At 45.8% G+C, this 13,341-nt stretch overlaps 1 protein-coding gene across 8 annotated transcripts in view; it reads left to right on the top strand.

Moving 5' to 3' along the window:
- The window catches only part of PLXNA1 (plexin A1), a 483,656-nt gene extending 481,324 nt beyond the window's left edge, over positions 1 to 2,332 (top strand). For all 8 annotated transcript variants that reach the window (XM_060239681.1, XM_060239686.1, XM_060239682.1 and 5 more), the window contains exon 32: positions 1,550 to 2,332. In XM_060239681.1, the coding sequence (XP_060095664.1) occupies positions 1,550 to 1,645 (96 nt within the window). In that variant the 3' untranslated portion in view covers positions 1,646 to 2,332. The remainder of the gene's footprint in view (positions 1 to 1,549) is intronic.
- The last annotated feature ends 11,009 nt before the right edge of the window (positions 2,333 to 13,341 follow it).

Here is a 13,341-nt window from a genome sequence, read left to right as displayed (position 1 = left end):
TGGTTTAAGTTTAGTCATTATTAAAGTATTCAGTATTAAAGATGCTGCTTTTCTACAGTAAAAACATTAATCATACGAACATAAGAGTAGCCATGTTGGATCAAGCCAATGACCCATCCAGTCCAAAACTCTGTATCACACAGTGGCCAAAAAAAACAGGTGCCATCAGGAGGTCCATCAGTGGGGCCAGGACACTAGAAGCCCTCCCACTGTTGCCCCCCCCCCCCAAGCACCAAGAATACAGAGCATCACTACCCCAGACAGAGAGTTCCAACAATATGTTGTGGCTAATAGCCACTAATGGACCTCTGCTCCATATGTTGATCCAATCCAATTGTGTTAAATATAAAAAAATGCCTCCTTCTAAACTGTGACTGGAACACGGGTTTGTTTAGACTGAGGAATGAGATGTCAATGGAGAAACACTACTGTATGATGCTTCCAATATTGTGAACACATCTCCTGAATAGCAACAAGGGCTCACACTGATAGAAGCAAACCTCTCTGGCACTGCATGTTTGACTCAGACTCACACAGATTCTCATCAGTGGTTTGACTTGAGTTCACCAAGACCAGAATTTAGCCAACAACTGTTTCTGAGACTCAGGTAGTTTCCCTATGTGCAGTCCTCTCACAAGATTTTTTTTTTAAAAAAACCCCTAAGTAATGGGATAATTTCCAGTTTATCTAGTAAACAATAATTTTACACTGTTAGCTCAAATACAGCCCTGAAGTTGAAAACAAAGAAACTTTTTGGAGGCCTGGAGTTCAATGCTGGACAGAAATCTTCAGTTTGAATGTAAGGCCCCTTTTTTTCAAAACATTTGTCCTCTGGGTAGAAAGGTAGACGTTTCCATAACTTTCCTAAGAAAGTATCCCTCAGTTGGACAGACCTGATTCTCAAGGTTCATTTCCACGAAGAATGGTTTTCTTGTATCCCCTGTACTCCGAGGGCCAGATATTGAAACAGAGGATTCCTAGCTCGGCAGCTCCCTTGTAACATTGATGTGGTGTTGAAGAGAACTTACAGGAGGAAAGATACTTAAGCTTCACATGTACACTGATTTTCCTATGCCAAGTGTCCTCAGTCCCCAGGAGTTATTTTCGCCAGCCCACTGTGCTGCAAAAGTAGGTGAAACTTGGGGGGAGGGGGAACTGACCTCACCTGGGAGGGGGAATTGGCAGGCAAAGGAGAGATTAAGAATCCCTCCCACCTAGTAATTATGCCTTGCATGTGCCTCCTGCCTGCCTTGCTGTTACCTTGGCAAATGAATGGTCAGGAATGTACATCTCCTAATACAGTTCCACAGTGAGTTCTGGCTATTTTTGCCTCTTCCTCCCTGTCTGTGAAGTTCAGGAAAGCAATTGTTTAAAAAGGAAGATTTTATTGCATAGCTTTTGATAGCGCAAGGAGATCTTTTTGCCTTATCTTTCTGGACTTCTGTTGGTGAAGGAGGGAGAATGTTGCAACTCACAGCAAAGGTTGACAATACTGGCTTTTGCTCTATGCCTTACTAATGATTTCCTCTCCATTCTTTTCTGTTGCCAGATCTTAGCTGCTTTAGAGAAGGATGAACAGGCCCGGAGACAGCGGCTGCGGAGTAAGTTGGAGCAGGCAATTGACACAATGGCCCTGAGTAGCTGAAAAGGCCGAAGTAGCGATGCAGACTTCCCTAGCAGTGGATACTAAGATAGGGAGACAGAGGGCATGGAGGTGCGCGGCGAGCAAGAAAGCAAGAATATCTTGGGGCCCAGCACCAAGCAATGCACAGAGTCCGTTGCGTCTTGGAAGACTTTTACACAAGCAAACTGCAAAAACTTAACCACCGTTACCACAAACAAAAAAAATGAACCTATGTAGAGACTTTTTGGAAGGCGCGACGTAGTGAAGAATCTGAAGGACCCTACAAGATGCTCAAGGAAGGCCAGGGAAAAGAGCCCAAGCTTGGCTGCCACTGCTCCCCAAGGCCTGTCCCGGATCTGGCAGTGGAAGGTTGGGGACTGCACTAAATGTCTAGGACGACGTTTTTACATTATGGTTTTCTGTAGCGGGTGGGTGGGTAGGTTTTCTCCCGTACTTGCTTCCCTTTCGCACCTTGCCTGGAGAAATCTTCTCTTCTCTCCCTTTCTCTCTCTCTCTCTGACCTTCTGCCTTTAGTGTTAACTGCTATATTTGCACAATTTCCAAACGCTAGGAAAACATTTTTTTTAATTAACAAAAAGATTTAAAATGGGGAAGAGGGGCTTCTAAATTTTTCACAAAAAAAGTTTGCCATTTTTGGGTGGGTTTGGGGTTTTTTTTACAAAAAAAGAATAAAGGACCATTGTTAGATTAGGATAGTAATGGTGTAGTTGGGACCAACAGGAGAGTCCCCATTATCTTTGGTTCTTCCTATAATTTGCCCTGTGCCATGTTTTATTCGAATGTTCTTTAGCACAGGCCAAATATGTGCTCTCATTTCTGAATGCTGCTTAAGAGGCTGCTGAAGAAAGCAACAGGGTTAAAAAAAAAGAGAGGGGGCTGGCCCTGTATGGCAAGCCCTAAAGCCTAAGGGGAAGGGCCTCACTCGTCTGTTCACAGTTGCACCCCCAATAAATTGCATTGTGAAAAGGACACTGCCCAGAATAGGATGAGCTGTTCGTAAGAATTCAAAAAGCTCCCTGTGTCCTTCCTGCCACTGGATTCCTTCCCCTCATTGCTTATCATTCCTTCCAAAGGGAATTTTCACTCTGGGAGACTTTCACACAACTGATTCCCAGCCAGAGCAATGGCAGAGGCACAGAGAGCCAGGCTGCCCATTTGAGCCAGTTCTCAGTATTGCCTCTTCTGTTGTGAAAGAATGGTTCTCGATAGCAGATGCAGCACGAGGTGGGGTCTGGATTGTGCAGAATGTCAGAAGGGTGGCTATTTCTGCTTGTGTTAAATTCATGGCTCCTTAAGGCAGCCTGTGGTAGCATTTGAGCCTAATCAGCAGGGAATGACAGTCTCGCTCCTAAGAGAGATGAGGACTGAGAGATAATTCAGCCCTCAGCTGAAGTTGGGCATTGACAGAATCAGCATGTGACTTGCCCTCATGGTTGTTTTTGCAGTTGGCACTGCAGTTCATGTTCGCACATCTTCTGAGAATATTTACTTCTTGTATCATCCCAAGACCAACCAAACACAGTGTGTCTCCATTTCTGTTCTGATAGCAATAAAAGGCCCAAATTCCAAAGTTGCTTGCAATTCCACTCTTCAGGGTCTCCTCTTGCAAGGCAGTCAGAGGCAAATTTGACAAATTTTCTCTTCACCGCCTATTCCGAAATGTCTTTCAGTAACATTCTTTTTTAAAAAGGAAAAAAAGAACAAGAAGCAAGATCTAAGGCAAGAGGAATTGTTAGGCAACAGAAACTCTGTCTGTAACTGTCTCTCTCATTTGCAGTGAACTGTACCAATTAGAAACCATTTTGACAGCAGCTACATCAGTGGGGTTGTTTGGGGCTAGGGAAAACAAAAAGTCAGAGCTGGTAGGAAGCAAGAAGATAGTTCGACTCTGTCGCTTGAAAGCAACAACTGAGCTGAGTATCCATCTTTCCTTTGTGCCAATCCCTCCCCTCCATAAAGTCTACATCATTACTTCCTTTGCAGGAGCCTTTACATTATTTGTGATGCCATGCAGACACACAAATTCTCTAGAGCAGGAGTCCTCAACATGGGCCCCGCCAACACTTTTCCTGATGCCCACCAACTAATTTTAGAAAGTGGGTGGAGCCAGGTGGGACTTTTGCCCAGCAGATCTTCTCATTGGCCGTTGGAGATACAAGTGGGCTGTGCAGATTAAAATAACGTTGTTTCAGTGACAGCTGCCACCACAGTGTTGGTTCTGTTATCTCACTAGTCTTTCCTATAGTATTTTTAAAATCACCCCTCTTCTCCCCTTCCGTTGTGCTTCCTCGGTATGAGTGGCTCTGCCTTCTGCAACAGCTGTTCTGTAGTTATACTCACTACTCTACCAGAATTTCAGAGGTGCCTCCAGGCTCAAAAAGGTTGGGGACCTCCCCCCCTGCTCTAGAGCTTGGTTTGGCATAGAGGTTTCTTTGGTTCTCAACTGGTCTAGACAGCAGGAAAAAATTAATTTCACTTAGGATGAAAAGGCAATGCCCTGTCTCATCTATTCATGGTGGCAGCTGTGGTAACTTGCATTGTGGAAAGGACAAACTTCCCAGAGCAGAATGAGCTGCTTGTAAGAATTAAACAGCTAAACCGTGCAACTTTTCAGAAGTTTTATGTAGCATTGGCCCTGGGACTAGCAGAGAACCAGTGAAGAAGAAACTCCTGCAAATCCAAGTACTGTTTTCTGCTCTGCTTCTTGGTCAACTCAAAGGCCATGTCCTCTTTCTACTATTCAGTTGATTCTTGGTATGGCATTTTTCCTGCGTAGCTGATACAGCAGGGCCATAGAAAGCAGCTGTCAGTGATGTCATACAGTAGAGGTTGAGTTTGTTCATTACTTGCTCATTACCAAGGTTTCTTTTAAGTTGCCTCCAGTGAGAATGAAACCTTTTGTTTCTGTGGCATCTTGCACTGTGTGAGGAAGATGTGTGTATCTTCATTTTGTGTCTCTGCACATTTAATTTTAAAAAGATACCCTTTGTTTGAAAACACACCCAACTCCCTTGAGTGTCATTGCACCTCTGCCTTTGAAATGTGAATTCATTGGGAAAGGAGCTCTGTGCTTATTTGTTACCATTACTTCTCAGATAAATCAGTGCCGCTCTTTTGAGTTGGGAAACGAATACTCCACTGTGTGTGTTAAGCATGGCAGTATGCTGCAAAAGAAGACATTGTCCCCATTTGATCAATGTAGAACTGGGGCTAAGAGAGTGATTTTTACATTGACTGAGCTAGGATTCGAATCTACACATGTGGCTAACTAACTACATGCCAGCTATCCCAGCTCTTATCAGATGGATATCCCAGTGTCCTGAGTGAGGCATTTTCTGAAGATCTGAAAAGGCTCGTTTGACCTAGCCTTCCAAACCCCACACTAACATACTCGGCAAGTACAAAATATGCCGATACATCCAACACTCAACTGACCTCATTATATCTGAGAAATGAAAACCATTTAAGTGACCTCCTGGAGATTCTTCCTTAAAAAATTGTCTCCCCTTATCCCTCTCCTCCCCTACTCCTCCCCCCTTTTTTTGCATTCTCTTCAGCATTCTGTCCTTATTTGGACTTTTTAAAAAACATCCGTTCGGTTCCTGATGGAGACAATGCTTGTATTATCATTTGACGTTTGCCAGTGTGAAGGAGCCACTGCCCAAAATCAACTCAGGTGACCACACCTACCAAATGTTCAGCCCGCCATCCGAGACCCACAAACTAGGTTGCTCTCTCAGCCAGATAATGTAAGTGAGGGGCTACTGCGGAACATACCGAGCCTGAGCCTTTCCGTTCCCTTAGAGTGCAAATAAGGGAAGGAGAGGGATGTAATGAAGTTTTTAATTAAAGTTTAAGATGTGTGTGTGTGTGTGTGTGTACATATATATATATATATATGTTGTTACAATCTAATTCTTGTGCCCCAGTGGGGCACTTTATAGTTAACTGAAGGAGATCAAACCAATATCAAATATGATTTTTTTTTTACACAAGCAGTAGAAAATACCAAATGGAAGAAATTTTCAAACATTTCTCACCAAGTTGAATAATCTTTTGATGCCCGCACATCTCAGATTGCTTTGTAATTTTGTTTCTAGTCTTTTTTAAAAAAAGTTTTTACTCAAGAAGAGGTGAAGGAGAAGACAATTAAAAATAAAACAAAAAACACCTATGGACTTCTCAGATGTCTCTGGTTCCATAGGACCTGTGGGCTGTTGCATGACTGTGTTAGAGTTTAGTCTGAGTTGATCTTTTTTTTTAAAAAAAAAATGCAAGTGTTGAATACTAGAGGTTTGTTTAGACCTTTATTTTTAAACCAATTGGAATTAATTTGTCACTTGTACAAGGAAAAAAATAGAAGTCAGTCAACTGTTTATTTCTGGAAAATGGTACTCTTAAAGCCTTAAAGGACAGCTAACTGTTGCTGCACCCAAAAGACATGGTCATATTTTGCATGTTCACTTCTCTGAACTTTCCTTGTACGGTATTTGGGAGGGAAATTATCTGAGATTTAAAAAACAAACAAAACATGATTGATGCCATCTGAAAGAGAGATGCTACATTGTTTTGTATGGAGAGCAAAGGCACATTCCTGGATTTGCAAAAGCAGGTGTGACCAGTACATTCATCTGTTTTGATTCAGTCGTGAACACCAGTTTAACTGGAGAAGTCCATATTTCCCCTCTCAGGAGCTGCCCACCCAGTTAACTTAAGCACTTATCTCATCCTAGTATCTCACCAATGTGGCTTGGTAAGCCAATCTTAAGTGGCTTACCTTAAATGAGCATTTTTCTCCTAGATCCTCTTTTTACCATAAAACACCTTTAAGTGTGGCAGAGTTGGATTAATTTGTAGAGCCTATAGAATAAAAGGTGGATCTCTTCAATCTCCAGAACTGCTGCTAGAATTTATTGCCTTTTGAAAGTTCTGTACCACTGAATTCTACTGCATTATTCCAGTGACTGGCCTTGTATGAACTGTCACCTCCATCAGTTTCCCTTTCATGAGGAAAGAGTTCTTGAGCTATATGGCTAAACCAGTATGTACCATTGAGAGGGTGGTTAACATGGCATTTTTCCCCAGTGTCTTCCAGGTATTCTGCCCAGTTGGGAAAACCAGTTCAGCTGCAACATAGCCAGATTATATGCGCTTACATCCTGAGACTTTAGATTAACCACATTACAGACCAGGGTTTGAGTGTACTGGCTACCCAGTTCATGTTTGCCTCGTATAGAAACTCAGTGACCATTTAAGAGAATGGAGGCAAGAATGACAGTATTGGTTAGTATTATTATTAGTCATTCTGGCAAGTACTTTTCAACTTGCAAAGCTGTGTCCCCAAATACAAAAACTAGAGAATCGTATATTATTCCGATGATGTCATCAAAGAGGAAGGTTTTTCCCTCTTTTATGTGCTACTTAATGGAATACATATCCCTCTTTACATTTTTGGGTCTAAGTAGCAATATAGAAACATTCCGTAGTCTGCTGGTATGTATATAACTGGGCTTTCTTTGTCTTTGGCATCATCCTCTTAAGTCACAATTTTGCCACAGGAATGCAGGAAGCAATTTTGTGGGCAGTACCACAGGAAGAAGAGTCCAAGTATCTTTCCCTAACCAGGGGTGAAGAATCAAATGGCATGCAGGCAAGAGTCCAAATTTCTACCTGATTTTTTACTCAGGTGCCTGGGATACTGCTGGAATCAATAAGGCTACCTGGAAGTATTGATACTATCTAGTGTGTTTACAGCTTGGCTCATGAGGAGCAAGTGATTAGACTGAATAAGAAGAGGAATTTTGTTTAACTGTTACTTTCCAGAGAATGCAATTTGAATTTGTTAATAATGATTGCATCTTGCCATCTCTGAGAGAAAAGCAAGCCATCTTGGGTCTTGAAGTATAAAGGAATGAGGGATAGGGTTGCCAAGTGGCCTGCAGAAATATGTCCAATTACTCTAAAAGATACTTAAAGGTATCTTTGACCAAGTGACGTTATTTACCTCCATGCCATAAAAAGCTTCAACTGCACATTTTCTAGCCGGTAAGCCTCTATTAAAGAAATTAGACATTTTTCTTCAGGTCTGTTGGCAAACCTGGTGTGGTGGAAAGTGCCATCAAGTCACAGCTGACCTGTGGCAACCTTGTAGGGTTTCAAGAGGACAGAAGTTGAGAAATGGTTTGCCGTTGTCTGCCTCCATATACAGTACTGGCATTTCTTAGATGTCTCCCATCCAAATAAGTAGCTAGGGCTGACCCTGCTTACCTTCCAGGATCTGATGAAATCAGGCTAGCCTGGACTATCCAGGTCAGGGCTATTAGTAAACCTAGTGAGGGATATCAAAGCATGATCACAGCCAGCATATCTCTCAGTACAAGATGCTTGGGACACACAAAAGGGAGAGGCCTGTGTGCTTCATGCCTTGGCTGTTGATTGGGCTAGGGGGGGTTGGCTACAATTTCCTGGAAGTGGAACTTCCAAATAGACCTGCTTAAGATTACTCCCAATGGATCTTGTCCAGCATGGAAATTCTAACATTCTTACTCAGCACTTCTCTTAGCCCTTCCAACATCTTTGGTTCTGGGCAGCCAGTCCAGTTTTCTCTCACTTCCCCAGAGAGCTCATTCTGTCATTATCAGTGTAAGGAGGGTGGAATGTCCCTGCAATATTTCACCAGGTTATACTGACATCTGATAAATCCATCCACACACATTCCCCCTTCCAGGTTAAGGTTGTCAGAAGTTTTGGCAACAGTGTTGACTCCGCTGCTGTTTCTGTGGTTTTGCAGGATTCTGATCATGTAATTAGCACTTGGGAATAGTTGTTGATGTGCATTTTGATACTCAAATTGTCAGGTTAGAAACAAAACACTGTATGTAAGCTGTTAAAACCTTGGAACAGGGCAAGTTTTTTGCTGAAGTACTTCGATGTCACAGGTGCTAACTGATGATTTGGCAGAATTGAACAAAAATACTTTCCTCCAGAAATCAAAAGTCATGGATTTTAAACAGCAGAAAGGCTATAGAGAAAAGGGCTGGAATGTTTGGACAACTTATAAACTAGATGCATTTGTTTTTCAGGTTGACTGTTATGAAAAGCTAAATAGGCATTGTGTTAGAACGAACGTGCTGTTACGTTCCTTTTTGCCTAAATGATGTTGGGCATTGCCAAGGATTCTTAAAATAATCTAAGATGAGGAACAGATTTAATGCTGAGAGGAAATGGACAATCATCCCAGTATCACAATTTGAACCCCAGAGGTATATCAAAATTCCTGTTCACCTAGTTCTGAACCACAATAGTCTCGCACTATAGCAGCTTTACTCTAAATAGAGCTGGCAGTTGAAGTTCGGCGATAGACGAGCAAGAAACTTTGTTTCACCACAAACCCAAGAGTTTTGGGAGAAGGAATTCATTAATCTTCTTCGTGGTCTCTGTGCTTCACACTCATGGGATAGAGCGCCTGCGCCGATCCCCGAATCAGTACCTAAAAAGCCCAGGCATCAGCACGAGGATCCTGCCAGTTCCTTTCTGACCGCTGCGCTGAGAGGATCTCCTTTCGTGTCCCCGGTCGGTAAAGTAATCTTAGATTGCTTTTTTCGTGTTGTATATAGCCCGTTTGTTATTTTCTTAGTGTAGTTAGTTAGTTAGTTAGTTGTTAGATAGTTAGTGTTGTTTTAAAACAAAAAAAGTTTGTTGGACTTGCTCTTTGGGGCTCGTTTTTCCCCCCGTGTTTTCTGCCTCAGAGACTTTCCTGGGTAGGGTTTCTTTTCCTGGGTGTCTATGGAAAGACGTTGGGTTTTTTTTTAAGAGGTGCTGCTCCTGTGGGAAGAAGATTGCCCCTCCCGACGTCCATTCCCTCTATCTCCTCTGTCTAGGCGGGGGACATCGCGTCAATTCTTGCGCTCACTGTCTGAGTTTCTCCAAGCAAACTCGTAAGAATCGAGCGGCGAGGCTTTCGGCGGCTTTGGCCGAGTTGGCACTTCGTCCTCAAAAGATGGCATTGGGCTCGTCGGTACCGATGGGTGAGGCTGCGGCCCCAATAGTCACATCGGCTGAGACTTTGCTGATCAGGACGGAGATGCCGGTCAAGTGCGGGCATTCCATGAAACGGCCTTCTGAAGGGTCAGTGGACACCCCGGCTAAGAAGCGTCGGGATGACTTGGGGAACCGATCATCCGCGCCGAAGAAGGTGAAATCGAAGGAGAAGCGGAAGAGACCATCCTGCACCCCTTCGCCTTTGCATGACGCTTTGACATCGACAGCTCCACTGAGGAAGATATTGGCATCCCCACGTCGTAGCCCTTCGGTGTCGAGAGGCAGTGCTTCTCAGCTGCGCCTTTCGGAATCGGAGCAAGAGATCGACCTGACTCAGCGCTCCCACTCTTCAGGGTCCAGGCGTCGCAATGAGAGCGACTCGGTCTCGGAGGTGGAGATGTCGAAGCCGATGGAGCCTTCGGCACCGATGGATCAGGCGAGAGGCCGGAGAGAGCTGGAACCAACTACAGTAGCTCGTCGCTTCCCACCGCTTCCACCATGGAAGCAGCGCCAATGGCCTTCTTATGCTTATCCCTACCCACCATACAAATGGTACCCTCCTCACAAGTTCGCAGACTGGGACCAGCAGTCTGAGGCATCCCAGCTGTCTCAACACTCTAGACGGCGTTCTTTGGCATCAATCTCTGTCCCGCCTGACAAACGTGGCGTGGTGGTGGAGGAAGTCCAACCTCGGTTGTCGGTGTCGATCTGGTCGCCCATCAGAGAGTCAACTCCAGTGCTCTCAGAACATTCTCTACGCAGAGAGTCTTCATTGTCAGACTCCGAGGTCGGTACCGACGATCCGGATCGGGCTTTGGAACCTTCACCAGTGTTTCATACGGCTGAGGATCTTCCCATCTCACCATCGGAGGATCTGAAGTCATACGGGGACCTGGTGAAGAGGATGGCACTCTCCCTCTCGCTTCCAGTGACACAGCCGCAACCCGTTGTAGACGATAACGTGTTCGACATCATGCAGCGGGATACGTCTACAGCGGTTGCTCTGCCGGTGACGAAGTTCATCCTTTAGGCGGTAAAGGAGCCCTGGGCAAAGCCTGCTTCTACACCCGTGTCATCGAGAAGGTTGGACCATATGTACCGTCTCCAAGAGTCCGGGACTGAGTTCCTCTTTACACACCCAAAGCCAAACTCGGTGGTCGTTTCCTCCTCGTCGAAGGCCCGCAAGACACACTCCTCTCCACAAGACAAGGAGGGAAAGAAGCTGGATAACGTCAGGAGGAAGTTCTACTCTGCTGGGGCACTGGGAGTAAAGGTATCTAACTATGCCGTGTGCATGGCTAGATACCAATACTCAGTGTGGGAACAACTTACCCTCCTCCTGTCTTCCCTGAGTGAGGAGAAGAGGTTGGCTGCAAAGAAATTGCAGAAGGAAGGCTTTGCTGTAGCAAAGCACGTGGTCGACGTCTCAGCAAGGACCATCATTTCTGCCGTCTGCCTCCACCGCCACTCCTGGCTCAGATCCACGGCTCTCCAGCAGGACACCAGGGCCTTTGTTGAAGATCTGCCCTTCGAGGGCGAAGGCCTGTTCAGCTCTACCACCGACAATGTGCTCCAGGAAATAGATAAAAGTATAAAAACTTCCAGGAACCTGGGCGTACCAGCATCTTTCAGAACTGCGAGACAGAAACAGTGGCACAAGCCTTGGGCAAAGAAGCCATACCAAAAGTTCTCCCCGGAACAGCAGTGGAGACCTTGCTCTGCTCAACCTGAGAGTAGGTCCCCATACAGGGGGAACAACAGTTATGCTTCAGAACAGACCACCGGCAAGTCCAAGGGCACTCACACTCAAAAGCAGGGCCTTTGACTTTCTGGCAGCACGCGTCACCGTCCCCTCTTCCCTTTTGTCTATCCGCCTCCAACCATTCCTGTCGGCCTGGGAGTCCATCACTACAGACAGGTGGGCGCTTTCCATCGTAGCGGAAGGCTACAAAATAGATTTTGCTCAGATTACGAACCAATTTATGGTAATTACCACTCCCCCTTCCCCACCTCTGCTGGCGGAGGTGAGCAACCTCTTACAGAAACAAGCCATAGAGAGGATCCCGATGGAGGCCAGGACAGGAGGCTTCTACTCTCGTTACTTCCTGGTTCCCAAGCGGGACGGGGGTCTAAGACCAATCATGAATCTTCGGAATCTGAACAAATTTATTTTGTACCAGAAGTTCAGAATGTCCACTCCTCAAACAATTCTGCCCCTCATCAACCAAGGGGATTGGATGGCAACGCTGGACCTCAAGGATGCATACTTCCACGTCAGCATCCATCCTGCGTTCAGACGTTTCCTTTGGTTTGCAGTAGGTTCTCAGCACTTCCAGTTCAAGGCTCTTCCATTCTGTCTGTCCACCGCACCTCAGGTGTTCACAAAGATGATGAGTGTTGTGGCTGCCCATCTCTGGCTTCAAGGGATAGTCATCTTTCCATACATCGACGACTGGCTCCTTGTGGCGGAGTCGAAAGAGAGCTTGTCATCCCACATTGCCATCACTCTTCATCTTCTCAACACCTTGGGTCTGCAAGTCAGTTTGGAGAAATCACACCTTACTCCATCAAGGACAGTTCAGTTCATAGGGGCTTTGCTGGATACGAACCTTCATCGCGCGTTTCTGTCTCAGAGAGCGATGGACATTATCAACCTTGTCGAACTTCTGCAGAGTGGAAAGTGGGGCACGGCGCAGCAGGTGCAGCAGATGCTGGGACTGATGGCAGCAACTACAAGGGTGCTGCTCTTTGCAAAGCTGAGGATGAGAGGCCTACAGCTTTGGTTTCTTCGTCAGTTCCACCCGTTAAGGGACTCACCTCGGAAGAGGTTTGTAATTCCACCTGTGACACTTCAAACACTGCAATGGTGGAAGTCAAAGGAGCTCCCTTCCATCTACCTGCACCAACTGTGACTATCACAACAGATGCGTCTTTATGGGGTTGGGGGGCCCACATGGACCATCTCTGTGTGGGGGGTCCTTGGCCTTTGAAATTTACTCAAATTACTTGGAACTGCTGGCAGTTCACGTTGCTCTTCGGTCTTTCCGCCCCATGGTGGCGGGGAAGATTGTTGCTCTGCTAACAGACAGTACCACTGCCCTGTGTTACATCAACAGACAGGGAGGGACAGTCTCTCAACGGCTTTGTGCACTGGCGTTGGATCTGTGGTCGGAGCGCCTGGACCACGACATCTTTGTGAAGGCAGCGCATCTCCCAGGGGTCCTCAACTTGCAAGCAGACTCCCTCAGCAGGGGTCCGGCTTCCCCACACGAGTGGGAGTTACAGTGGTGCTTCCTTCAACCCGTGTTTCAGCTCTGGGGGTATCCTCAGAGCTGAAACCTGTTTTGCTCCAGAGGGGGCTCAGATCCAGAGTCGTTGGGAGACGGTCTGCTGTTCCCGTGGGAAGGTCGTTTCCTTTATCTGTTCCCACCTCTGCCACTACTGACGAGGGTGGTCAACAAGATCGCAAGAGAGAGACCATGCTGTATCCTGGTGACTCCCTGGTGGCCTCGCCAGAACTGGTTCCCGATCCTGCTCCAACTGGCGAGGGGTGTCTTCTACCAGTTTCCGGCGGAACCAGACCTTCTGTCAGCTCAGGACGGTCATGTACTCCATCACAACGTTCCCCATCTGAAGCTGACAGCGTGGTTCATCAA

Source organism: Heteronotia binoei, chromosome 5 (assembly GCF_032191835.1).
Source record: "Heteronotia binoei isolate CCM8104 ecotype False Entrance Well chromosome 5, APGP_CSIRO_Hbin_v1, whole genome shotgun sequence".
Lineage (NCBI taxonomy): Eukaryota > Metazoa > Chordata > Lepidosauria > Squamata > Gekkonidae > Heteronotia > Heteronotia binoei.
This window is presented reverse-complemented; position numbering and strand designations above follow the sequence as displayed.